The following is a 27,886-nucleotide window of genomic DNA, read 5'->3' on the forward strand; positions in this document are numbered from 1 at the left end:
TAGAGGCTCTGACTCTGGAGCCAACTGCTGGGATTCAACTATTACTTCTGCCATGTACAAGCTGTGTGACTTTTGGCAGGTTAATTGACCTCTCTGTGCCTTGATTTCCTCATCTGAAAAATAAAGCTAATAATCATTTCTGTGTCAGTATTCCTATAAAAATTCAATATGGTAGTATGAGGAAAGTCCGCAGAACAACTTCTGGCGTTAGCAGGTACTATATAAGTGTTTGTTTAAAAGGTGGCCAAACAGGATATTTTTCAAGCCTACCACCCACCACCACCTAAGGGAAGGGTAACAATTTGGGGAGGGGGTTTGCTGCAGTAGCAGGTACCAAGGCCTTTACCCACAGGCAAGGAAAGAGGGGTTCTTCCTGTGCCTCCCAATCTAAGTGTGGGGGAGCCCAGGAGAACCTTTTGGGTGGACTGGGGAAACCTTTCCAGGAGAAGTCATAGGCATTCCTCCTTGGCTGGACCCCTGCTGAACTGCAGAATCTCAAAGGCCACTCTAAGCATTAATGCAGTTCCTCGCAACACCAGACAAGAGTCCCAAGAGTTCCCCAAACTTTGGGGGCATGCAAAACATAAGCCCTGGGTTAGCCCCTCAGAGAAGCCTAAGGTGGGCGGCTACCAGGAGCAGCCTGCACGAATGGGGGGCCTAGTACTTTCGACTAAGGTTCCTGCCCACCCCCCAAGCCCATTAATAGGTTGAAGCCTTCACCCCCAAAGTGACTACTTGGAGTAAGGAAGTAATAAAGGCTAAATGAGGTCATAAGAACGAGACCCTGATCTAATAGGATTGGAGTTCTTATAACTCCATGGCACGAAGGCATCCCTTTGCAAGCCAGGAAGAAAGCCCTCACCTGAAACCATATCGGCCTGCACCTTGATCTTGGACTTCCAGCCTCCAAAACTGTAAGAAAGAAATCTCTGTTGTTTAAGCACCCAGTGTATGGCATTTTGTTACAGCCCCCAGCATTAAGACACCCAGAATGACTGCACATCCCCAGGCACCAAGGGGTGTGCACCAAGGACAGGACCCCAAATCAGGCAGAGAGTAGAGCTGGGGAGGCCACGGCACAGGTCCCTACAAAGCATCCTCCAGAGAGAGAATGGGGTGGGGTGTCTGCCATTTGTCAGCTCAGAAGGGACAGCTATAGATAGCGCTCACTTTGTAAAAAGGCCTTTGGAGTTTTGCCCCCACAGCCCATCATCACCCCCCAGGGTGTTGGTCATGGGGTGCAAGGGGAGCCGGGCACTGAAAAGCCAGACCACATCCCCTTCCCCGCTCTGGTTCCCAGCCAGGGTCAGCCTCAACCAGGTAGAGGAGAGAAGTGTCACGTTAGAAATAAAATTGAAATTGCTTTCACACTGGGCTTTCTTTGTTTTTTGTTGTTCTTTTGTTTTGCTTTGTGTTTTGTTTTAATTGAGGTGTGATGCTTTGCTACCCACATGTGGTCCCCAGATGGGACATGAGCGTCACCTGGAAGCCTGTCAGAAATACAGTCTCAGCTCCCACCCTAGACCTGCTGGGTCAGAGTCTGCATTTCTTTTATAGGTTTATTTATTTATTTTTAGTGGGGAGAGGAGCAGAGAGGGAGGGAGAGAGAGAATTCTAAGCAGGGATTGGGAGCTGTCAGTGCAGAGCCCATCGTGGGGCCGGATCTCACGAATGGCAAGATCATGACCCGAGCCGAAACCAAGAGTCCTCACTTAACTGACTGAGCCACCCAGGTGCCCCCAGAATCTGCATTTCAGCAAGAGCCCCGGTTGATGTGTGCCCACAAAAGTTTAAGAATACTGGTATAACATACATCTCTGTGAGAAATGTTTACAAATAGACATGCCCAAGGAACAACCACCCCAACACCTCCCCTCCCAGCTGCAGCCCCAAAAGGGATTGACTGACTAAGGTGAAAGTCCAGACAGTGCTCACACAATAAGACCCAGGATCTCTTACCTCTCACTCCAAACGAGGACTTTCCAACCTCCTTGCAAAAATAGAAGCCAGGATCCCTATGTAGCATCTCTGCACAGGCTGGTCCCCACTCCCCACCAAAAGGCCACCTTTGGTTGCAAACCACAGGTCTTCTCCTTCTCTTTCAGAATCACCCCGTGGCCCAAGGGAAACCTTTGGCGTCACTGAGTTCCAGTCTTAGCACCATCGCATAGCAGCTGTGTTACCTTGGGCATGTTACTGCACCTCTCTGAACCTCAGTAGCTCCCACTGTTTTCTGACAGTTATGGCAGAGATCCAAAGAGAGCGGACATGATGTGACTAGCACAGTGCCTGGCATGTAACTTCACCATCCACTCGTTTAACACAAATAACTAACAAATCATACCCCTCCCTCCATTTGAATAAACATTACTACCTTTGATTAGCAACTAAAATATCAAGCTCTAACCATGTGCTGAGCGCTGTTGTACCTTCCTTGCATTAATTCCTGTGTTTACTCAATCTCAGGAGTTAGGAAACATAATTACCCCCATTTTACAGAGGAGGAAACTGAGACATGGTGAGATTAATTAGCTCGCTGGACGTCACACTGGGTATGTAGCAGAGCCAGAATGAATCTAATTTTATACAGCCCAATACATATCTCATCTTTAAAACAAACACGTCTCAAGATTTTCTGTGTTAAACAGAAGTATAACAGCCTTGAATGTCAATTCAGAAGTACAGTAGTTGTCCCTTTTCCAAGGTGGATACATTCCAAGATGCCCGGGGGATGCCTGAAATCTCAGGTGGTACTGTGCCCTATATATACTGTTTTTTCCCCCAAATACATACACCTGTGAGAAAGTTTAATTTATAAATTAGGCAGAGTGAGGGATTAACAATAATAAAATAGAGCAATTACAACAATATAAAAAAATTATAATAAAAGTTATGTGATTGTGATTGTGATTGTGATCTCTCTCTCTCAAAATATCTTTTCTTTTAAAGTTTATTTCTTTATTTTGAGACAGAGAGAATGGGGTATGGGCAAAGAGAGGGGGAGAGAGAGAATCCTAAGCAGGCTCAACACAGTCAGTGCAAAGCCTGATGCATGGCTCAAACTCACAAACTGTGAGATCATGACCTGAGCCAAAACTAGGAGTTGAACACTTAACCGACTGAGCCCCCCAGGCGCCAACCCCCGCCCTTTTTTTTTTTAAGTTTATTTATTTATGAGAGAGAGAGAGTCTCTCGAAATATCTTGCTGTACTGTATTCACCCTTCTGGTGGAAAATGTGAGATGGTAAGATGCCTACATGGGGAGGTGAAGTGAGGCAAAAGTCGCAGGCATTGTGACATAGCATCAAACACTCCTGATCTGACCGTACCTCAGAAGGAGGGTCCTCTGCTCCCAGGCCCCACTGACCACGGGTAACTCCAACTGCAGAAGGCAGACCTGTGGATCAGGGGTGAGGGGGGACAGGTGTACTCAGAATCCAGCTGAAAGCCATGAGAGTTTCTTGACTCCCCTCTGACGAGTTATTTCACAGGCAGAGCAATAATCAATCACCCCTGATAGCTTCCAAACAGCCAAAAGCAAGCAAAACCTTGATTGTCAGCTGCTTCTCTCCTGCTAGAGCAGACGTTCAACTTGATTGGAATTAGACCCATGTTCAAAATTGTCGCCTTGTCTCCGTGGGAAGCAAGCCCATGGGTGCCAGGTCCTAAACCTGTAGAGCTCACATGAGCCTAAAAAAGCACTAGATTCTTTCCTTCATCCTCCGTTCATAAATTTTCTGGCTTAGCATTTCTGCTCTTATGTTCTTTCCAGACACGAACCCGTCTGGAGTTACCTCCATTTATTCACTCAATAAATACCTATAGAGCCCCTACTGGGTGCCAGGCACTATTCTCCAAAAAGCTAGTCAGTGAACAACTTCCCAGTTCTGATTCTCATGAATCAGTTTCACCTACAAGTCCCCTTTGGTCTCTGAAGGGGCCATTACAGTTAATTCCTCAGAACATATGCTCAGAAACCTTGGCCATCCTGTAGGCTCAACACCCCCCCAGATAACCTGAGTTTCCGGATTAAAGGAAAAGACTGTCCTATTCCAACCCCTGAGATGAATCAGCATCTGAGACTCTGGCCTTTCCCTCTGCGTCCTCCCCTTTTCTGGCTCCCTCCTCCTCTCTCAGTTTGAAAGCTTTCTTCCCCCAATCTCCTCTGGCCCCCTTGCCCCCACTCCAAAGCCACTTTCTCCTCAGTACCTCTCCGGGGCAAGACGCCCAGTCCGTGCCTCTGGTGTGTGTTTTGTTCCAGACCACCAAGCAATTCTATACCAGCTGGGGTCCTACAATTCAGCCCAACTCTGACACTCTCTGCCTGGAGTCCCACAAGGACTGCCCCCTACACACACTTCAGATGCCAAACTGAAGTCCAGGTTTTCACCTGTGCCTCTGACCACCCTGGGATGAGAGGTTCCCAGGACCCCCTTCTTGGGTTGGATTAATTTGCTAGAGCAGTTCACAGCACTCAGAGGAACACGACTAGACGACCGGTGTATTATAAACGGATATAACTTAGGAGCAGTCAGGTGGAAGAGATATGTGGTGTGTGGGTGTGGGGGAAGGGTGTGGAGCTTCTGAGCCCCCTCCCAGCGCCCCCGTGTGTTCACCAGCCCAGAGGCTCTCCAAGTCCCAGCCTCTGGGGTTTTATGGAGGCTTCCTTATGGTGGTCATTTGTTGCAGAGGCAAAAGGGAACAAATTTGGTGAGAAGTTTGGGCCCTTCTACCTTGTGTCAGTTTCCTGGGCCTCTGTAACAAAGTACACAAATGGAATGGCCAAAACAGACATTTGTTGCCTCCCAGTCCTGGAGGCTACAAGTCCCAGCTCAAGATGCCGGTAGAGCCACACTCCCTCTGAAGGCTGTAGGGAAGGATGGATTCCAGGCGTCTCTCCTCAAGGCTGGTAGTTCCTTGGCTTGTGGCAACCTGCCTGCAACCTTCACATCGCGTTCCCCCTGTGTGTGTGTCTGTCTCTGGGGCCAAATTTCCCCTTTTTATAAAGACACAGCCATACGGGATGAACACCTACCCTAATGAGCTCAACAAACTGGATCACCCCGCAAAGACCATATTTCATTTTTTTTAATGTTTATTTATTTTGAGAGAGAGAAAGAGACAGCATGCAAGCAGGGGAGGGGCAGAGAAAGAGAGAGAGAGAGAGAGAGAGAGAGAGAGAGAGAGAGAGAGAATCTCAAGCAGGCTCTGCACTGTCTGTGAACAGCCCCATACGGGGCTCGAACCCATGAAACCACGAGATCACAACCTGAGCCAAAACTGAGAGTCAGATGCTTAACCGACTGAGCCACCCAGGTGCCCCACAAAGACTGTATTTCTAAATACAGGCCACATTCACAGGTGCTGGGGGGTCAGTACTTAAACGTTGTCCCTAAAAGCTGCCCTTCTTTACAAAGCCCGGGGAAGAGGGTAATAATTCCTTCCCTGCAAAAAGAAGCAATCTCTGCTGCTGTCCCCTAGTTCACTGCCACCAGCCTGAGAAGCAAGTGCTGGATACCCAGTATCCACCTATAACTCATCCTACTCTGTGGGGCCTGTAGGTGCTGGGGTGCCTCTCCCGGCTACGAAGTCCTCCCAGGCGGCAGCCGCCTCGGTCCCTTCTGCTGTAGCTCTTGCAATGTTCGCCTCCCATCCTCAGCACCTGCCACACGCCACACATCCAGTAAGTGTCTGTTGCAGGAACACACTCTTCATCTGTGTTTCCCGTCCGCTGAGCTCAGCAGAAAACACCAGCACTAAGTCGATGTGTGTTGAATTAAAAAATGAGCCCAGGAAACTTTCCGTGGACACAGAGGAGCTGACCTCAACCTGTTTTCAAACGCGGCATTGTTTATGAAGTGGTGACATTCTCTGAATCACCGAGACTCTGCAGGCAGCTCACATCTGCGGCTCAGGTGGAATTAAATTGGAGCCAATCCTTTTTGAAGCAGAGATTGAGGTCCTATGGGATACTAAGGAGACAGGGAGCAACAGACTTCTCTCTCTCATCCCGGCCCGGCAGAGCTCAGCACGGTGTTTCAGACAGACACATGGCCTTCAGGGCCTAGAACATCAATGGGGTTTGGGGTCAGCTCAAAGAGATGCGGAGACCCAGCCTGCAGAACCACGTCGAGACATCAGGTGTCTATGCATTAACGAAGCTGTGCCAAACACAGAGGCTCCTGCTGTTCTCAGAGACCAAGGCCTGCTCCGGGGCTGAAAGGAAACAGTAAACAGTCCTCTCCTCCAAGGGCACACACAGCCCCTCCCCCGGAGCCCACTCCAGTGTGGTTTCCTAAGGGTGTTGCTATTGGCCCTTGAGACTGGCAAACCTTCCACCTCTTTTCTCTCACCAGCAGGGCAAAGTGGACTCCACCTACGCAAGGGCAGGGCTCCTAGTCTCTCCTGTTTTGGTAAGGACTCTGGCAGGGAATATGGTGACTTGGGTTCATTTGCTCACTCTCATTCCCTGATGGAAAGGGAGATGAGGATTCAAGGAATCGCAAGGAGGGGTGGGACTCGAGGCAGAGACAGTCTCCCCTTGGGTGGGAGAATGAGGCCAGGAGAGCACATCTCTGCTGTGGTGCCATCCCGCCATGGCTCCAATGAGCCTCTCAGCACCCTAGAGCAGAGTTAGCAAACTACATACAGCCTGTGGGCCAAAATCTGGTCGCCACTTATTTTTATAAATAAAGTTTTACCAAAACACAATCATGCCCCTTGATTTACATACTGTCTATGGCTGCTGTTGTGCTATGCCCGCAGAGCAGAATCATTGTGACAGAGACTATATGGCCTGCAGAGCCTGAAACCAGGGGCAACTTCATGGCCATGCAACCCCCAGGGCCCTGGGCTTAGAAGACACCTTAGTTTACTGTTCTGCTGCCACTGTCTTGAAATTCCTAATTATTTTTAGCAAAGGGCCTCGCATTTTTGTTTTTCACTGGATCCTGCAAATTATGTAGCTGGTCCTGCCTAGAACATTTACTTGCTGGCCCCAAGTTTGCCTACTTTTGCCTGTACTTTTCCAACCCTCCCTTTCATGCCTCAACAATTCCAGCCTTGGGAAGCTCACTCCTTTCTGAAGCAGCCTATTAGACTTCTGGACAACTGAGAATGAGTGCTTCCCGGTACCCTCAACAGTAATCCCATCAGTTGTCATTATCAAGAAGCCCACAGTGAGCCAGGCACTGGTTTGAATGAAGCCAAAGTCTGCCACTTACTCACCAGTCCTTGGGACCATTCAGAATAAATCTCATCCCTTAAACGTTCATGGATTTGAGTAAGGTTCTTCTGTTCTTCCCCTAAGTCTTCTCTCCAAATTGACATGGCTTTGTTTCTCATTAAGACATGCTTCTAGTTCTTGTACCATCTTACCCACCCTATCTATATAGGATCTAGCTTCCCCAAAACCCTCTTAGAGAATGGAGCCTGAGTGTACAAGGCTCCAAGTGTAGACTGACCAGTGCAGAGTGGAGTAGGTCAGTCACCTCCATCATTCTGGGTATATATCTTTATTAATGCATCCTGACATCACATTGCCCTCTTTGGAAAGCATTCCAAGAATCTCCAAAATCTCAGGTAGGAATTGTTACCAAAATCTGGTAAGAGGCGATGGTGTCATTATCCTCATTATATAGATGAGTACACTGAAGCTTGGAGGGGGTGGCCTGCTGATTGGCAGATGACCAATTACTTCCAGTTCTGTTTCCAAATGCTTACTTCTCCCCTCCACCAACCAACACTCTTTAGAGGGCCCACAGTTTCTTCATCTGTAGAGTGCAGAAACTGGGTCTCTTCCAGCTCAGGATGCTGTGACGTGTCTGCTAAATGCAGACTCCAAAAGCCAAATAGTAAACAGAAAATAGATGCCCTCTGCCTAGATCTAAAACTCCTATGAAAAACTAAAAGGTTTCCTATTCTACTCATCCTAGCCTTATCTCTCTTGGAGACATCTGCAGACATGATCAATCTTGCCGGTTAATGTAGCCTTAAATCTAATAGTTATTTGAGTCTTCAGATTGTAGTGCTATGACTCTCCTGGTGCGTCTGTCTATATCATCTTTCCCATTACTTCCCCTTTTCTTATTCCACAGATTTATGAGTTCCTGCACATCCCATTTGCAAAGATTTTTTTTCCCTCTCTCCCTTAGCAAGTCAAACAACAACCCTTTAAAATAAGAACGCGGCGTCCTCCATAAAACCCCGGACACCAAATGGGCTTCAGAAAATCACTCTCTCTGCTTTACTGGGCTCTCATGTCAGGAGCATCGCCCCAGGGTTGACTTGAAAGCTTCATCTTTCAGTCTGTTCTCTGTAACATCTTCTCTGTGGGTACAAGGGCCCACTGGTGCCCTGTGAGGTTTGTCCCTGTGTGTGAGGTACAGAGTCTCGGCGTGAGGAACGCGGCCGGCTTCACCATCCAAATTGGACAGGTGAGGACACTAGGCACAGAGAAGGTAAAAAGCCCACCCGAGGTCACAAAAGTGGCAAGTGATGGGGCAAAAAAAGACCTCACGACGGACAGTTCCTGAGTTAAATGCTCTTTCGTTGCCACGACATTGCCTTTGGAAACAGGATCGTCATAAATGAAAAGAGAGACAGCTCTCTTTCTGCCTCTGGCTTCTAGCTCTCCCCATCCTGCTTCTTGAAATCCAATCATCCTTCTGGTCCCGCTGAAGTGCCACCGCCTTCAAAAAGTGCACCCTGGTCACCTCAGGCCACAGCATTTCCTTCCTTGGACATCCAAAATGGGCATTAGTTGCCCCACATCCTTGGTTCCTCAGCATCGATTGCCATCTCCAGGCAGCAACCCTTCCAACGTGACAAACAGGACAACTCTGTTACACCCCCAGTGAGGGGCAGCACACAGCGAGCCTCAACAAACGGCAGCTGCTGTTACTACCAGTGTCACTCTTTGTTCCAGTTCCCATGACTGTGAAACCAGCTACCCTCAAATTGAGTTCGTGGACTCTGTGGCTTCGGTATTGGGACAGGACACAGAACAGCTTGTCTGTTGCACGACGTCTGGGCTTCAGCCGGAAGGCACAGAGGTTCAGGACTGACGTGAAGCCCGGGGCCTGGAGTCATCCAAAGCCTCAGGCACTCTCCCCTCTGACAGGCCGATGCTGGCTGACAGCTGGGGGGCCCTGGACCCTTCGCATGTGGTCTCTCCCCTTGGGCGAGTCAGGGCTTCCTGAAAGCGAGCAGCTGAGTTTCAAGGGCGGGAATCCTGAGAGGAGAGAGCCAGGAAGTTGTCTCCGTCCTATGGCCTGGCCCAAAAGCCACATAACATCAGTTCTGCTGTGCTCTGGGAGTTGCAATCATCTAACCCCCTGCCAGGATTAAACAGGAAGAACACAGACCACTGTGGTGGAAGGAGAGTGTCCTACCGGAAGAGCAGAGATGTGGCCATCTCTGAAAAATGCAAACGTCCATGATCTGTTACCACTGCTTCTACTTTAGGATGAGCCTCTTCCTGATGGCTCCATCCCTTGTGAAATGCCATTGCCTCAGTTGCCCTAGCTTTTCACCGGGCATCTGGCCCCGCAGTGGACAAAACTCAAACTCAGGCTGAGCTCCCTGGCATATGGCAACACTTTCTTTGTCCCAACTCTTGACAGGAGAAGGTACATACTCCCACGAGCTGGGGGCCCAGGCAGGGGGATGAAGGAGAAAACAAACAGGTAATTCCTAAAAGAGTTAGTAATAGACTTTTCTAGTTGCCTGCCATTTACCCCTAGTGACCACTGTGGAGGCTACCAACGTGCTCTGCCCACAAATCTGCATTTCCCAGCCTCGTCTGCTGAGAGGGATGGCCGGTGAGAAATAAACAAAAGCTGTCAAGGGGACTTCCGGGAAAGCTTTCGAATGGAGCCGACTCAGCTGGCCGATGCCTTTTCCTGGCGCACCTCCCCACAGTTTCTTCTTCCATATGCTAGCTGGAAAAGCAACAGCCACCTTGTGCCCAGGAGGTGGCTGTAAGAATAGCAGGACAGAAAGAGGGAGGTCTGGGAGCTTGATGCCACAGTGGAGCTACCACAGTAGTTCTGTACTATGTGACAGGGGGAGAAAAGCCCCCACCTGGCACCAGCCACTAATATCTCGCATTTTATTAGCGATAGCCGAGCACAGTTACTTGCAGAGCCCGGCTTTTACGCCGTGGTCACCTTGACTGTCTTCCTGCCTCAGACTCACTCAGCTCTGATCACCAGTGATCTTCCTCGCACATCATTCCGAAAAAGACCACCTGCTGTGCCGAGGTCTTCAATGGCTTCGCTTTTTATTGTTTATTTATTTATTTTGAGAGAGAAAGAGAGTGCCTACGCCTACGAACAGGGGTGGGATGGGGGGGGGGGGGGCAGAGAGAGAGAGAGAGTCCCAAGCAGGCTCCATGCTATCAGCAAGAGCCTGATGAGGGCTTCCATCCCACAAACCATGAGATCATGACCTGAGCTGAAATCAGGAGTCAGACTGAGCCACCCAGGGGCCCCAAATCCCTACTCTTTAGTATGACATTTGAGTCCTTCCCACATAGGCCCGAGCTGAGCCCCATCACCTGCCCTGCCCCTGCCAGACAACCCAGGCCCCAGCCACTGCACACGGCTCAGCATCCTAGTTCACACTGGCCCTCTGAAACTTATGGTCTTTCCACCCAAGAGGTTCTAGATAGTGAACTCCTGCTTACCCTTTAACAAACCCCAAAGGCACCTCCTTTAGGAAGCCTTCCCTGATTCCCTCAAAGTAAGCTATTGCCTCCTGTGGACCTCAAAGGCAAGTCCTTTGTAAAATATCTCTGATCCGTAGCACTTGCCACACCCTATTATAATTACTTGTTTTTGAATCATACTGTCCTCCTAGACTGTGAGTTCCTCAAGGCAGGAACAGAGCCTGATTGCTCTGTTTATCCCCAGCTGTTGACAAATCCTGAATGAATGAGTGGGCAGATGGATGAACGGATGCACAGCCCCTGGAAGCTGGGGACTCCGACTCTTCACCCCTCAGGCTGTAGAGGCCTTGAGTGACGGCCGAGTTGGAGGAGGACCCAGGAAAAGTGAGCAGGCACCTAAGACAGGTGCATCCCGCTGACACCCATGCAAAGTCTGGGGCCTGTGGACACCCTGGAAGCTGTCACCGGGGGGGGGGGGCAGGACAAAGGGCAGCATGAATGTGGACCTCCTATCCCCTCCATGTGGTACCAAGAGGGCATGGGAGTGTGCGCTGCCCCATCAACGGTCTGCTTCCCTGGAAAACTCCAGAAGTGGGACAAAGTTAGCCCTGCTCCAGGCCACCAAACAGCAAGGCCAGGTACTAACTACCCCAATGAGAATCCCTGCTGGACAGTAATTCCATTCCCGAAGCCCTTTCCCGCACAGGAGCTCATCTCCTCCTCTCCGAGAGGGTAGGCAGAAGGTTCTCGCCACGGCCCCATTCCACGGGTGGGAACCTGGTGGACCAGAGAGGAGAGGCGTGCCCAAGCTCACAGTCAGCAAGAGGCGGAGCTGAGGACCAACCCCACCCCCCTCCCAGAGAAGCCCAAATGCTGATGGCAGCCGTGCGAATTCCAGGACCCTCTCCAACCGCCGAGCTGCCCCATGGCCCACAGATGCCAGAGCCTCTGCTCTCTCGGGTGAGGCCCTGCGCCCTCGGCAGTCCCTGTAGGGAGTGCTGGGCCTTCCAGCAGAGCTCCAGTCTTAATTTTAGCTTGGAGGCCTGCCACGGAGGCTTTAGTGAGAGGCAGGCTGAAGTTATGTGGGACAGCTGTCAGCTGGCATGCTGGGTGGGGCCTGTTGAGCCGGCAGGGGCACAAGTCTGGGGACACCAAACCGTGTCCCTGCCCCAAGTCTTTTCAGCCCCGCTGGCCACACGGCTCAGACCTCCTCCTGTGGTCCCCCAGCTCCGCGATGATGGCCGAAGAGCACACAGACCTGGAGGCCCAGATTGTCAAGGACATCCACTGCAAGGAGATCGACCTGGTGAACCGAGACCCCAAGAACATTAACGAGGACATAGTGAAGGTAGGATCGGCGGGCCTGCCTGGGTGCCACCGCCAGGAGGGTGTCGGGTCTGCAGAATGTTTGGACGGGGGACGGGGGACGGGGGAGGGCTCTGCTCCACATACAGCCGGCTTCCCCGACAAGAGGCCCTGTTCCTCTGTCTTCTCCAAATCCTCCCTCAAAAGCCAGCATGTACACCCCCCAAGGAACATTTAGCATAAACAAGAGCAGGACCTCAGCCGCACAAACGTGACGCAGGTGTTGCCCAGGGCGGGGAGACAAGTCACAGACCAGAGTGCCTCCCTACTCCTCTGAGCTTCTTCCCATTAGCGCCTGGCCCTTGTCCCAGGATGGAGACCAGCGGGTGGCCGACTTGGGCTCTTTCTCACGCCAGGGGTCATGTCTGCGGTCTCCATGGTGGGCGTGGGGTTAATCCCCAAAAGGTGGCTTCCAGCAGGGCTGGCAGCCACTCGTGGGGGCACTCATCTCCCCAGAGTACTACCCCATGTCCACAGCCCATGGTGTGGGGGCTGTGCCCAGTGCTCATGCCAGGTCCTGCGGCCAGGCCAGGGCAGAGGCCTCTCAGACGCACCCAGGCCCCTGGAAGGGACCACTCAGAGGGTGGTTACCGGGCCTTTGGGGAGTCTCCCCAACAGCCACTGCCTGAGTCAGCCCCTTTCCTCATCTGGATGCCCCCAGCAGCCTGACTGCCTCCGGGCCCACACCCTCCCTCTAACCTCCAGTTGGTAGCCACGGGGATCTTCCTACAGCAGAATTCCTGGAAGCAGGGTGGCCAACCACTGGCATCAGAGTCACTGGAAGGGCTTTTAAAAGGGCAGGTGCCTGGGGCCTCCAGAGTCCAACTAAATGCATCAGAATCACAGATCAGCCCTGTCCAATAGAAATGTAATGCAACCCATCATACAATCACCAGATGTCATTTTACATTTACATTTTACATTTTTCTAGTAGCCGTGATTTTTATTTTTTCAAAAAAAATTTTTTTAACATTTATTTATTTTGAGAGAGAGAAACAGACAGACAGAGCACAAGCAGGGGAGGGGCAGAAAGAGAGAGAAACACAGAATCCAAAGCAGACCTCAGGCTCTGAGCTGTCAGCACAGAGCCAGACAGGGCTCGAACCCACAAACTTGTGAGATCGTGACCTGAGCCGAAGTCAGATGCTTAAATGACTGAGCCACCCCGGCGCCATGATTTTATTTAAAAAAAAATTTTTTTTAATGTTTATTTATTTTTGAGACAGAGAGAGACAGAGCATGAATGGGGGAGGGTCAGAGAGAGGGAGACACAGAATCTGAAACGGGCTCCAGGCTCTGAGCTGTCAGCACAGACCCCGACATGGGGCTCGAACTCACGGACCGCGAGATCATGACCTGAGCCGAAGTCGGTCGCTTAACCGACTGAGCCACCCAGGCGCCCCTTAAAGGAGAAAAAACAAGCAGATGAAATTAATTTTCATGATATTTTTCTATTTAACCTAATATTTCCAAAATAGTATCATTTCAACATGTAATTGATATAAAAAACAATTATCAACGTACTATTATACAGTCTTTGTTCATCTTTGAAGTCTACCATGTATCCTTCCCTTACACTGCATATCAGTTCAGATTCCAAATTTATCAGAAATCCTTGTCCTGTATTTAGATCTCATAAACTGCGCAGCTGAAATCAATTCAACACACCCAAATTGTTGCAAAGATTTTAAAAAGTTTTCCAATCTCAGAATTAAGTATCACTTCTCATGTTTGAACTAAAATGAAACAAGATTTAGAATTCTTCTGTTGCCCTGGTCATAGGTCAAGTGCCCAAAACTCGTGACCGCTGCATTAGACAGCGTGGCTCTGGGCTTGCTCGGAAACACAGCCCCTGCGTTATCTTCTTCTGGAAGAATACCTCCCATGCTGGATAAAGTCTAACTTCTCGGCCATGGCTTTCAAGCCCCAACTCAATCCGGCCGCAACCTTCTTCCACCTTCCAGCCCTCAAGCCAGGAGCTGGCCATACCAACCAGAACATACTCCTGTGTCTGTACCAGGAGCAACCCCCACCCCCTTCTTCCCTGGGGTGAATGCCCTGCTCAGCTTTGAAGACCCAGCTCAAAGGTCACCTCCTCCAGGAAGACTGCCTCAGCTCCCCCAGGCAGTCAGTAACTCCCTCCTCCATGCCCCTGCTTCCCTCAGGGCACTTCTCCATAACAGCTCATGTTATGCTGTGACTGTCTTTATCTGTATCATTAGTGGCAGAAATAGGGTAATTATGGCACAGTGAGAAGAGCTACAAGGGGGAAATTACTATACGCATGTAAAACAGTATTCATCATGGTTTGTGCAGTGCAGTCTGGAGGACATAGTCCCGAACTCGGCTTTAACAGACCTGCTTTCAAATTTACTCTCTTCTACCTCAAAGCAGTGACCCTGGGCAAGTCACCTAGGCTTTCAGAACCTGAGTTTTCCTCTGTAAAATGAGCATAATATCATTTACTCCACCGGGTAAAGGACTCTCAGAGCAGCCCTGTGCAATAAAAGTATAATGAAAATAAAGGATTTGAAAGTGCCTAATACAGTAACTGGTGTGCAGCAAGGGTGTGACAAGTGTGAGCGGAGTTGGAGCCTGGAAGAGCTTGCAGGACAGGACAGCGAAGCCATGGGCCAGCTTTTACAACCAGGTTCCCCCCTGGCGGTCCCTAGGCAGCTGCTGGGGTGGAGAAGAGAACCCCAAGGGAGAACGTGGCTTCTGAAAGAGACCCACAACAGGTGACAAGTGTAGAGAGGCTCTCAGGCCCTACTGAGCCTGGAGTGAACGGGCTCCAGGCTCCAGGCTCAGGTTATAATCTCAGTGAGGGATGGGGGCAGCCATACAGACATGGCTGTTTACACAACTCTCCCCTGGGGCTGAGACCTGTCTCTCCTGAACCCCAGAAAACAGCCCTCAAAGGCTAAGCTTTTAAAAGGCCCTGCAAATAACCTTGTCGAGAGGAGATTATTATTTGGTATATTTATTGGACGCTCCCTGGCTTGGGGAGTTATTCTGTTTTTAATAACTGAGAAATGAAAAAGTTTTGAAATTCAGGACGAGGATCATAAAACGGAGTTGGATAAATAGCACAAACAGGTTGAAGTAGACTTCAGGTTTGTGTATGGTCTGTGAAAAAAGAAAGAAAAGGAAGAAGGGAGACAGGAGAGCTGGCCAGGAATTGGCAGGGGGTGGGGGGGGGTAGTGGGGGGGGGGGTGGCCTGGCCAGTCTGTCTGAACAGGAGCCTGGGGCATCTCGGCTTCTTTGATCAACTGGGGAAAAAGACAAGAAGGAGGGAGGAGGAAGGAAAAGGAAGTGAGGAGGCAAGAGAGACGGAAAGAGAAACAAGGCAGAGGCTGAGATGAAGGCTCAGGAGGGGCCTGTCAGGGTGGTCATGAGGACTAATAGGCTCCTCATGGCCTAGGATGGGAGACACAGTAAGATCCTAGAATAAGACTGAGCTACAGAGACCCAAGTTCTAGTCCCAGGCCTGACACTAGCTCGCTGTGTGACTCCAGGGAAATCCCTTTCCCTCTCTGGCCTGAATCTTGGTGTAGACACACGCTGGGTGGAGAAGAGGAAGACCTGTCCCCTCTGCAAACAGCTGCTGAGGTTTCATATAGGATGCAGAGCAGGAGATAGACCCATGGTGATGTGGATTGGACCCCCAGCAGATGGGAGGCGCTCTGTTTGACTTTATCCAGAGTCAAAACTTCCCCAAACTTCTCCGAGTAAGGCCTGGTACTGCTCTTGAACCTGGGCTGGAAAATGAGTGCCAGATGCAGAGGGAGAGCCTTGTCCAGCCTAACAGACTTGAACTGTGGTCCCCAAGGTTCAGGGCTAGGTCTTGGGCAAAGGCTCATGGGGATTAGAGCTAAGGACCTGGGATGAACACACTCAGTTCCCTCCGCCCCGCCCTCCACGTCACCGCCGCTCACAGAGTACCGCTTCCACGAATCTTTACTGAGCGCCTGCTATGCACCAGGTCCTGTGCTCAGAGGAGTTGGGGATGAGCCAGACAGACCCACAGCGCATAAACCCCCCCTGCCAGGCTGAGGGAGGTGTTAATGTACAGCAACAGTCCCCAGGGTTCTCCACTGTTCCCTTTAGACCCATGTTGTAAACCTCCAGCCCTCTTTCCATGCATTCCTGCAGGACCTCAGTCCCAGCACAAAGGCCTCTGAGTTATTTCTGAGAGGGCTCAGGGCCGTCTCCCTAACCCGCACTGAGGCACTCACACCCTTAGGCAGGAAGGAATGCTTGAGCCCAAAGCATCACACAGCCTCTTCAGCCTCAGTCTTCAACTGCTCTCCCCTCGGCCACTCAAGGTCAAACAGGGGGACAGACCTGACCCCAGCCCATCCTACTTGTTCCCACTCCACCTGCAACCGACATCTGCCGCTAAACACCCTTCTCCCTTGGGAAAACACACAAACCACACCCTGTGCCTATCAGCTCAGGCTAACAAACAACCAGAAGACCCAGTAGCCACCAGCTCTGTGAACCCTGCTCCCATTTGGGGCCCATGTGGACATTCTGCTGCAGAAAGATGAAACTGACCTGGTACTTTCTCTGGAGAAGACTCCAACCCAACAGAGAGGATGAGACTAAAATCATGAGAATATCTGGGAGAAGGTGCTAAACGCCATAAATAAGTGCCCGATGAAGTGTCACGGGGTTTAGGGAGGAAGATTTTACTCTCGTCTGGGAAAATCAGGAGCCACCTTCACGGGGAGGTGGTAGCCCAGGTGCATGTACAAATGGGAAAAAAATTAAAATGTGCAAAGGGAAAATAAGGCTTTTGAAAAAAAGGGAACAAAATAAGCAAAAGCCACAACATCAACAAGGATGTGGGTGGACAAGGATGTTGGGTGTGAAAGAAGAAAGAAAAGGAAGAAGGGAGACAGGAGAGCTGGCCAGTCATTCCTTATTGGTCTTACCCTCTGTCAAGTACCTCTAGAAAGGGCTACATTGCATGAACTCACAATGAAGTATTTACAATTTAGTGTTATGGGGACTCCTAGGTATTAACTGATCTAGTTTTTTCAAAATGGCATCCTCTTTCTTGAGGACCTGGTTAAAATGCACATTTCTGGGCTCTGCCATCAGAAATTTTTATTCAGCATGGCTGGTGAATGTTTTGCACTTTCAAGTACAAACAGGTCTCTCTTGTCCTGTAGAAAATAAACCTGGAATCCAGCTTTCCTTAGAGATGCACTGTATAAGTTATCTATCGCTGTGTAACAAATCATCCCAAAACTCAGTGGTATAAAGCCACAACCAAGTGATGGTCTCCCACAGTTCTGTGGGTTGACTAGACTCAGCTGGGCAGTTCCACTGCTCTCACTGGTGGCCTCTCAGGCAGCGGCAGCCACCGAGGACCTCTGCTGAGCTGGAACACCCAAGACGGCTCACTCCTATGCTTGGTGCCTTGGTGGGGATGGATGGAAGGCAGGGCTAAGCTGGGATGCTGGGCTGGCCGGGTCTCTCCCTCATGTGGCATCTCCCCCAGATTCTAGAGCAAGGTAAAGTAATGGACTTCTAACTCCACCAGTCTCTACATCAGGGCATAAAAGTAGACTTTTAATTTGGTGCCTCGAGGCTCCCCAAGGAAGAGACTTCCAGGCCTTTGTAAGGCTTAGTTCCAGACCTGGCACATCAACCCTTCTACTGCATCCTGGTGATTAAAGCAAGTCATGGGGCAAGCCCACATTCAGTGTGGGATGAGAAGAGGCAAGGGCACAAACCCTCAGGGCCATGACTAACTGGGGGTCATCTTTGGAGACTGGTTAACCACCCACCAAAGGTGGACAGAACACTAAATATAAGATACATGGCCAGAAACCAACACCTACAAGGGCCAAATTGGGAGCAGTGCACTGGTTATCCCAGACTGTACACAATTCTATTGTTATTACCACTTACAACTCGAGAAGCAAAACTTTGCCATTTTTCAGCTGTTTTACAGCTAACACCTACTTTTAGCTTCCTACTGTATATGCCAATGCTTCTCAAATTATCCAGCTGAAGGGCCAGTTTTTATCATTATAATCTCAATCTGTGGTACACCAATACTTTTGTAAAATTCAACAAAAATGTATGACCACGGAGGTGAAATGAAAAACGGGCATCTCCAGTGTAAGCCCCAATTTTTATTATCTTTAGACTTAACAGACCTAAAATTACTGGCTCAAATTTCTGTGACTGTTTTTAAATGCTTACTCTCAACTTCTATACATACCTTGTTGAGAAGAGGGTCACTGGCCATGGACCGCCCTTTAGGCAGCAAGGCAATGGGTAGGAAAAGGAAGACCCAGCAAAACTAAGCCTCCCCCTTGGGTGTTCGGACTCCAAATCTAACTCTGAGTCACTAGGAATCTTGGCCCAATCCTCCTGGTGTAGAGTTAAAAAAAAAACAAAAACAAAAACAAAAACCGGAGGCCCAGAGAGGGAAACTACCATGCCCAAAGCCATACAGTAACTCAGTGGTCAAGTGGAGACTGGAACCAGATGTCTATCCCCCTGCCTAGAGCGATTTTCCCGCCACAGATACTCTATCTGAATTGTCCAGGGCCAGGGCACCTGGGTAGCTCAGTCGGTTGAGCGTCCGACTTTGACTCAGGTCATGATCTTGGGGTCAGTGAGTTCTAGCCCCGTGTCGGGCTCTGTGCTGACAGCTCAGAGCCTGGAGCCTGTTTCAGATTCTGTGTCTCCCTCTTTCTCTCTCCTCCCCCACTCTGTCTCTCTCTTCTCAAAAATAAATAAACGTTGCATTGTCCAGGGCCCTGGATGCCCAAGGACTGAGTCATACAGGAATCTGGGGAGGTATTTTTGACAGGGGGTGGCTGCTGGCCTTCCCTGAATCCTCCGGCAATGCCTGGATCTGCTGTCTTGCACCTTCCCTGCCCTCTTGGGAGACAGCGGGGGCCACGTTGGCTGGTTCCGATTAATCAACTGGCCCTCTTGCTGTTCCAAAAATAAATACGCCAGAGAAGGGGACACCAACTGAACGAACAGCTACATTCACCCTTCCCACCCTTTGCCCTTCCCTCCAGCTGCACACCAAGCCCTGAGGCTCTTTTGATGGATCCAGCCCACACCCAACCACCTTCCCAGAAAAAGCCATCTCCTCTCCGCTTTAGAAAGGAATTAAGAAATGAAGTCACTGTGTGCTTCTGATACACTGGCATGACTGCCTATCCCTGCCTGAGCCGGGTCTTATAAATACCTCCCCAAAGTAGGTGCTGTGGACAAAGCTGGCCCAGTGCTCAAACAGCTGGGCCTGACAGCACAGCCCATCCCTCTGAGAACACATTTTCTGATTCCCAGAAAACGGAGCAGTCGCCCCATGCTCAGTGCCCAAAGGCGTCATGAGCAATAATTCAAATGTCAGCATCAATGTCTTCTGCAAAGTAATAATAATTAAACGACGCAACAGAGAGGTCCCTGGGAGTAAGATTACTACCGTAAACAGCAAATGAGGGAAAAGAGGCAGAAGTATGCGTGCACACACACACACACACACACACACACATTTATGACTAGGTAGGCTGGAGAGTTACTGTACTTAGGATCTGGGGTGTCAACAGATTTTCTGAGATATATTTGCATAGGAACTTCAGAACAATTGAACAAATAATTACCTTCACTGAGCACCTACCACGTGCTAGGGATTGGGCTGAGCATTGCCCAAGAGGTGGTATGCCTAGCACAAAGTAGGTGCTGAATAAGTATGTGTTGGGATGGGGGACAGGCATGGGTGTCTGTGAATGGATGGGGAGATCCATGGATCAATGGATGGATGGATGGATGGATGGGAGATAGGTAGGTGACTAGATGGTGGGGAACAAATGGATGGATTGGTGATAAATTATTTCTATTCCTCATAACAAGATTGTAAGACATTGCAAATGCATTTTTGCAGTTGAGGGAGTGAAGCTCAAAGAGGTAAGTCATCTACCAAAGTCACTCATCAGAGTGGCACCTGCCCTGGGGTGCAAAGCCACCTTCGGGGCTCGAACATCCTCCCGAAGTGAGCACTCCGTAACAACCAACATGAGCTAACAGTTATGAACCAGGTATTCTGTGCCAGGAAGTTTTCTGAGTATTTAGATGTCTTATTTAATCCTCCAACAAACTTTATGAGATGAATCCAGGAAACTGAGGCACAGAAAAGCTCAGACACTTGCTGAAGTTGACAGAGCCAGTTAGTGGCAGACCTAGACTCCAGCCTCAGCAGCGTGACTTCAGACAGGGTTCTTTTCCACTCTTCAGCCTCTTAGAGGCCAGACACAAATACTCAAAGGTGTTGAAAGGCGGAAAACGCTAGACTAGACCAACAAGACAGGCTGGGCTACAGAGGAGCAGGGTGGGTAGCTGGCTTTAAATAAGGGGCTGGGAGCTCTGCCATGGGGCAGGTCTCTCTGGTCGACAAGGACCAGACCTCAGATGCTCCACAGTGAGAATCCACCTTGGGGTCTGGCCCCAGCTGGGGCAGCCTGCAGAGCTTAGATTAGAATCAGGACACCTGATTCAGTCTGGGCCCTGCTCCCTCCCACCTCTGGGCTGTGTGGCTTCCCGTGAGGTGAGGAGGCAGGCCTGGGGAATCTGTGAGTCAGGGGTACACCATCCTAAGGAACAGCCACAAGAAGGGCAGGGGAGGCCGCAGGCACTGAGTGGGAAAGGGAAGGAAGGAGGAAGTGCCTGCTGGGACAAAGGCAGGGAGGCACGTCTCCACCCTAATGTCTCCTTCTGCTGGCAAAGGTCCTGGGGCTGCACTATGCTCCAGAAGCCAGCCGGGGTGCTAAGAGGCATCAGGCTGAGGCACGGCCATGATGGAGGAGGGGCAGGCTGCAGAGGTCAGAACTCCTCAATCCAAGATCCATGCCCCAGGGATCTAACTGCACCTCAGTAATCATTATGGGTGTCCCCAGGTCAGGGCTGGAATAGTTCTCCGAGACCTATCCTCCCCATCTTCTCAGATTTGAAAGCTCTCTGGGGTGCCTGGGTGGCTCAGTCAGTTGAGCGTCTGACTTTGGCTCAGGTCATGATCTCATGGGTTGTGGGTTCAGGCCCCACATCGGACTCTGTGTTGACAGCTCAGAGCCTGGAGCCTACTTTGGATTCTGTGTCTCCGCTTCTCTCTGCCCTTCCCCTGCTTATGCTCTGTTTCTGTCTCTCAAAAAAAAAAAAAAAAGAGAATAAAAAAAATTTTTATTAAAAAATTTGAAAGCTCTCCCAAGAAACAGCAACTCTGAATCTTTGCCCCCATATAAGCCAGATGTAGAAGATGTCAGCCCTTTCCATCCACTGTCTAAAGCCATAAGATGTTCCCCAACCAACTTGGGCCTTCTTTTCCGCATATCCAGCACACCACTTTTCCATCTCTGCCTCCAAATCCCACAGTCCACCAAAGTCCCAGACAGCCACCACCTCCTGGGAGCCCTCCAGGAATAAGTGCGATCTTTCTGAGAAGATGAGGACCATATTTGTATTCTTCCCGCCAGCCCTGCCCTTTCACCCAGGGGGCCACAAATGACTTCTGCTGAAACCCCAGAAGAGAAAGCTGGAGGCTGAGATTTAGGGAGGTGGGAGTGGGGGGCGTCCTGGAAGGCCCTACTGACTCCCTGAGTCAGCTTTCCGCATCACCTGTAGCCTGAAATATCAGCACATCCACTCTGTTCTCCATAAACATACCATCCCCTGGATGGGGCATCATCCTCCGATGTCTCCAGGGGGATCCGGGGATCTGAGGCATGGCACAGGAACTCAGAATCTAGTCACATGAGAAAAACAGGACCCACCATTGTACGTGCAACATGGATATGTCCAACCCCTCCCCCAAAAAGTTACCCTGGAAAGGAAAGTACTAAAGCAATGACATCGTTAGTACTAGGGAAATACAAATTGGAGGTGCTTTTGTTTCTTTCTGCTGTTGCCTGAATTTTCTGCAATGTGGCTATGTAATTTTATAACGAAAAGTACTTTGAACCTCATGCCTAGATGAGAGGACCCCCCTTCCTCCAGCAAAAGTGGGGAAAGGGTTGACCCTGGAAGACTGATGTTGGAGCTCTGCCCCCACCAGCCCCCACACGTGTCCCCTCCACCATTAGTATGATTAGTTTGAGCATTCATTCAACCAACTTTTATTAAAGTAGCCTAGGAACATGGAAGATGGCCCATTTTACAGACACGACAGCTAAGGCTTAGTGATGCTAAAGGACATCACACGCGAGAAAGAAGCTATGATGGTCTTCAATGCATAGCAGGGACTCAAGAAAGGTTAGTTAAATGACTTGGCTGAAAGTACAATGTTTTTTCCCCCAGGTTTACTGATTATTTTTTCCCACTTCCCAAATGGGGCCTCAGTCACCATTTCAGTGGAATGTGTGAACCAGATTCTCTGAGCGCCCATGCTCCTCCCAGCTGCCAGACTTAGGAAAGTCTGAGGTTGCCACAGGACTAGAGTGAGGGAAGCACCTGTCTGCTGCACAAAGTGCTTCAGGCCTGCTCGACCACACTCAGTTGCAGACACCTTTGCTAGCCAGGACGACATGGCCCTCACTTTGCCACATGCCACATCCTAAAATAGCTCTCAGACCTGTTTGCCTCTCTTTGGCCCCCCACCATCACCCCAAAACAGCCTGTTGTCAGGTCTCACCTGGAATATTGCGACAGTTCCCTGCTGGACCCCACCTACATCCTCTCTCCCAACCACCACTGGCCCAACAAGCTGCTCAAAATTCAGATCAGAGAACAGAGAACAGACTGATGGTTTCCAGAGGCGGGGGTAGGTGGCGAGTGAAGGGGGTCCAGAAGAACAAACCTCCACTTATAAAATAAGTAAGTCACGGGGATGTACGGTGACTGTATCTAACAATACTGTGCTGCACATACAAAAGGTGCTGAGTAGATCTTAAAAGTTCTCGTCACACACACAAATTTATACCCATGTATGGTGACAGATGTTAACTACACTTACTGTGGTGATCATTTCCCAATACATCAAAATACTGAATCATTATGTTGAAACTAATATAATATTATGTATCAATTATACTTCAATTAAAAAAAAATTAACTCAGATCTGGCTAAGCCAGTCCCCTGTGCAAAAAAGCCTTCAGAGACTGTTCATCACAGACTGTCCCTCCAGGCCTCTCCAGCCCCACTCTGGCCACTCCGGGCTTGCCCTCAGCCTTACAGAAGCACCTGCATCACCCTGAGGGCACACACTGTCTATGTGGTTAGGTACTAGCCCCACCCAACATGCTGTTCCAGCCCATGCCCCTGCCTCCACCTGGCTACCTTCAAGTATTGGCCTGGCTGGATGTGTCCTCTTTACCCCCAGGATGACTAGGACTGTCCAACTCTCTAGGATCATAAAATATCAGAATTTGAGAACCACACCTCTAGGTCTGCATCTGCATTACTGATGGCTTCAAGCCAGTCACTTAATTCCCCAAGGGCCTGCGTATCCACCTGTGAAATGAGGGGGCTGGACCAGCCCCTGTGTCTCACCGCTCTAGGGAAGCATCGGCAGCCCCCCGGGGGCTCGCTGGAAATGCAGTCTCAGGCCCTGCCCCGGCTGTGCGGGTCAGAAGGCCCAGCGGTGGGGCTCAGCCATCAGGTGTGACAAGCCCTCCAGAGGGTCCTGAGGCTGGCACCCCAAAGCCCGAGGAGTGGGTGGACGCTGTGACCCGAGGATTGCCCCTCCCGCCCCTGCAGGTGGATTTTGAAGACGTGATCGCGGAGCCCGTGGGCACCTACAGCTTCGACGGAGTGTGGAAGGTGAGCTACACCACCTTCACTGTCTCCAAGTACTGGTGCTACCGCCTGCTGTCCACACTGCTGGGAGTCCCGCTGGCCCTGCTCTGGGGCTTCCTGTTCGCCTGCATCTCCTTCTGCCACATCTGGGCGGTGGTGCCGTGCATCAAGAGCTACCTGATCGAGATCCAGTGCATCAGCCACATCTACTCCCTCTGCATCCGTACCTTCTGCAACCCGCTCTTTGCCGCCCTGGGCCAGATCTGCAGCAACATCAAGGTGATGCTGCGGAAGGAAGTGTGAGGCCAGGTGGGGCGGTAGGGGTGGCCGGGCAGCAGGGGGAGTCAGGGGAGGCTGGCCCCACCGTACTTCTCCATGGGCCTGCCGGCGAGCTCTTTCTCTTTAGGGACTGCTATTCCCCCCCACACCTCCCACCCCAAGATGGGAGCACACCGTGTAGGGAACCCAGAAAGAAAAGACAGCCCCGCCACAGAAGCACAGTGGCCCTTCGCTCTGCCCCCCAACCCCGCCCCGCCTCGATGCCCCTGTGACCGGGCACGAGGAAAGGTAATTTGCTAAAAGGCAGCTACTGTGCAAGTCTTTGCATTCACTGGGACTGTAACAGCATAAACCAGCACTCCGTTCCCACCCGGAGTCAACCTGTTGATGCACGCCGCCCAGGGAGGCTACCAGTGACTCTTGGCATTAGGAGGGTGGCTCCAATAAAGGGTTTCGGCTGCATTTTGGGAACGCTGTGTTTTTGTGTGTCCGCAAGGTAGGTGTGTGTCCTGATGAGCTCCAAAAATACAGTTCACTGCCCCGAAGAACAAGCGGGGCAAGTTGGTTGGTCCTTCTCTCTGCGAAATTGAAGAGCCAGAACAGAACTTGGTTTCTCTTGGGCTTCTTCTTGTTGTCTGGGTATCCTGCTCCCCTGTGTTTCTTAGGAGGTTATATTCCCACCGAGGTCTGCTGCCCTGGGCCAGCCAGTGGTCACCAACAGAAGAAAATGGCCCTTGGGCTGGAAGGGGCAGGAGACCCTCCCTGGGCACCACTGAGGGCAGGACTTGGGTTCAGAACCCTGTGAACCTCCCCTTTGGCTCACCAGACACCAAGCCCCTGGCATTGCTGCTTGGCACACATATGCCTTCAGCCCTCAGAGAAGTGATGAAGGCATAAGGTCCAGTTTGTGCACGTGTGGACCCACTACGGACATAAAAAACAACAGCAGAGGCATGTCACCTAACCCCACTGGGGGGAAAAATAGCAATCTCACATTCTTCAGAGATGCTTTTCCCAAGAGTGTTATCCAGATCTTAGTCCTCAAAAAAAAAAAAAAAAAAAAAAAAGGTGGGTACGGATTTTGTGATTAAATTTCTCTGGAAAATACTATCTATTTCTCTCAGAGATTTTCAATAGACATGAGTACATTAAAGGCTCTGACAAGTCCTGCAGTAAAGAAATCTATTTAGGCCAGTGTGTCTCAATCCCACTTTTTTTTTTTTCATACAATACCCACTTACGTCTCATAAAATTATGGTTGCACAGCAGATTTTCAGAGGCATCACCTCACTGGTGCCTGGCCATGAGCCCAAGAGGGCTTTGGGGGTGGGGGGTGAGGTGGTGGGCAGTATGGTAGAGTGGATTGAAAGACAGGGAGCAGGCAGCCTCAGTTCCAGTCCTGTCTCTTCTCCTACTTGCCTCTTCTGGCCTCAATTTTATCATCCATAAAATGATCTCTAATGTCCATCTCAGCCCTAAAATTTTGCCTGTTTTTGTTTTTTCTAGCATCTTATCACGAAATTTTCGAACACAGAGGAAAGTTGAAAGGGTTTGCCATGAACACCCATACGCACACCATCCAGGCTTTGTCACACCTCTGACACCCACCATCCTCGGTTTTCTTTATGCATTTTTATAATTTTTTTAATGTTTATTTATTTGAGAGAGCAAGCACGCACAAGCGAGAGACAGGCAGAGAGAGGGAAGAGAGAAAGAGAATCCCAAGCAGGCCGTTGGTGCAGAGCCCGACATGGGGCTCTAACTCACAAACCGTGAGATCACAACCTGAGCCAAAACTAAGAATTAGATGCTTAACCAACTGAGCCACCCAGGCACACCTCTTTATGCGTTTTTAAATAAGCCGCAGATATCAGTATTTTTACTTCTGAACACTTCAGTAGCCATCCCTTGGTTGTTTCCAGGTGGGGAAGTGACAGCCCAGAAAGGTCAGCAGACTTGCCAAAAGGCACACAGCTAGCCAGCATTCGAGCACAGCAGCTCTAGCCCACCTCTCTTTGCTCTATTCTGGGGCTCTTCCCATTCTCAGGGGGACTCAATGAGCCCAGCCTCGTCCTGCTGAAAAGGTTTAAAGTCAGTATTACTTACATCCTCCTCGAAGGGGTTGCCCTTTCAAACATTAGCCCATCAGTTTCAGACTTGGAATCTTGGGTTACACAGAGATTTTTCACCATCTTGGCATTTTCTATAACCTGATTTGACTACAACTCCAATTTTTCAAGCTTGCTCCCTTTCTCTAGGGGCAGACTATAACATGTGCTCAACTATCCATGAAGTTCACGGAGCTGGAGAAAGGACACGCATTTAAGACGCACGTATGGCCGAGGAGTTCTGTTCCTTCCAGAATCTCCTTGAGAAGCAGCAGGAAGAGCAGCACACTGGGGGACCGTGGGGACAGGCCAGAGGAGGGAGGCAGAGTTTCACTCTCTGGCTACATTCAGCTCATCAGGGAGTCCTGCTGAAAACGCAGTTTTAGGGTCCCAGCTCCAGAGTGTGAGTTAGTGGGCCCAGGAATGAACACGAACCCATCTGTGGTTCTGCAAGTGGCCCCCATACCTCACTGGAAGAAATATGTGTTAGGGTCCCTTTGAGGTGACAATCCAGAGTCTTCTTATCTCCAGAGTTAGCCCCAGTGAGTGTGGCTAAGTCGTACCAGAGGTCCATGCCTGGGTCTTAGAACATCTTCTGATACGACTCTGACAAATCTTGACCGAAGACAATGGCACCAGGTCCCCTACCCCCATTCCAGCCACAACCCAGGTGCACCTCTGTCATCATCAGGAAGAAAACTCTGCTCCCCTCCCCCAGCCCCTGCAGGGGACTCCGGGTCTGCAAGCCATCAGACATGGTCACTGTTTCGAAGAGGGAGAAAGAGAGAAAAGCAATGTATGGGGGAAAAAATGTTTATTCAGTGCACCTTTTATAAAGCAGTTAACGAAGCAGACATCTTGCTATTGGCCACATCATTCAGCGACTGGCACAGTCCACGAGGGTACCACAGAAAAGTCACCACAGGAGAACACAGTCAAGGAAGTCACATTTTGTATTCAGTGGTGTTTCGTTGCAATTAAATACAATAGGTGAAGCACTTTGAAACCAGGATCTTTGTAAAAGGCAGCCTCCTGCAGGTGTAACCCACAGATCCAACCCAAAAGGAGAGCAAATTGTGTGACACTTTTTTTTTTTCAGGGCCTAAAGAAACAAGGCTCAGAGTCCTCAAGTGTTCACATGTCACTTTTGACCATCAGAATGAAACATTCCAGGAGAAAATGCGCATGGTTCAATTTACTGGCGCCTCCAGCCACGCGTGAGGTTTGTAAACAGGTCTGATGCTGTGGGAAAAGATGGTTCACAGACCTCAGACACGAGGTCTGGGGAAGGAGGACAGAAACAACTGAGCTTCAGACAGCATTCTGGACCCCGCACTCAAGCTTCCAGAGTTTGGTTGGGGAAAGCCTGAGACGATGGAAACTTCCTCCAGCATGAGATCGGGAGGGGAGCGGTGTGGAAGCCACGGGTGCAGCTGAAACCAAATGCCACTGATAAGTGGTATATATAAGACAGACTCTGGCACCATAAGACCCAAAGAACCATCCAGAGATACCATAGGAAGAGAATAAGGGAAGCATCCCAACTGGTTCCAGTGCCCAAGAATCTTGCAGCTCCAGGGGTCTCAGGAAGGTTGTGCCCCTAGTCAGGAAAATCTGTGAGTTGCTGTCCCCTCAATCCCCAGTGGCCTCCGTTGGCTGCTAGGGCAGCAACTTTCCCAGGAACAGCAGAGGCTGGGGCATCTC

At 50.3% G+C, this 27,886-nt stretch overlaps 1 protein-coding gene across 1 annotated transcript; it reads left to right on the forward strand.

Moving 5' to 3' along the window:
- The first annotated feature begins 11,785 nt into the window (after positions 1-11,785).
- On the forward strand, positions 11,786-24,536 carry CAV3 (caveolin 3). Its single transcript, XM_043587995.1, has 2 exons — positions 11,786-12,017; positions 23,757-24,536. The coding sequence occupies exons 1-2, from the start codon at positions 11,904-11,906 to the stop codon at positions 24,096-24,098; spliced, it is 456 nt and encodes a 151-aa protein (XP_043443930.1). The 5' UTR covers positions 11,786-11,903; the 3' UTR covers positions 24,099-24,536.
- The last annotated feature ends 3,350 nt before the right edge of the window (positions 24,537-27,886 follow it).

This window comes from Prionailurus bengalensis, chromosome A2, assembly GCF_016509475.1.
Source record: "Prionailurus bengalensis isolate Pbe53 chromosome A2, Fcat_Pben_1.1_paternal_pri, whole genome shotgun sequence".
NCBI classification, from domain to species: domain Eukaryota; kingdom Metazoa; phylum Chordata; class Mammalia; order Carnivora; family Felidae; genus Prionailurus; species Prionailurus bengalensis.

Coding starts and splice junctions, on each gene's coding strand:
- CAV3 (XM_043587995.1), top strand. CDS start 11,904: ATGATGGCCGAAGAGCACACAGACCTGGAGGCCCAGATTGTCAAGGAC. Junction 12,018..23,756: donor TTAACGAGGACATAGTGAAG/GTAGGATCGGCG, acceptor CCGCCCCTGCAG/GTGGATTTTGAAGACGTGAT.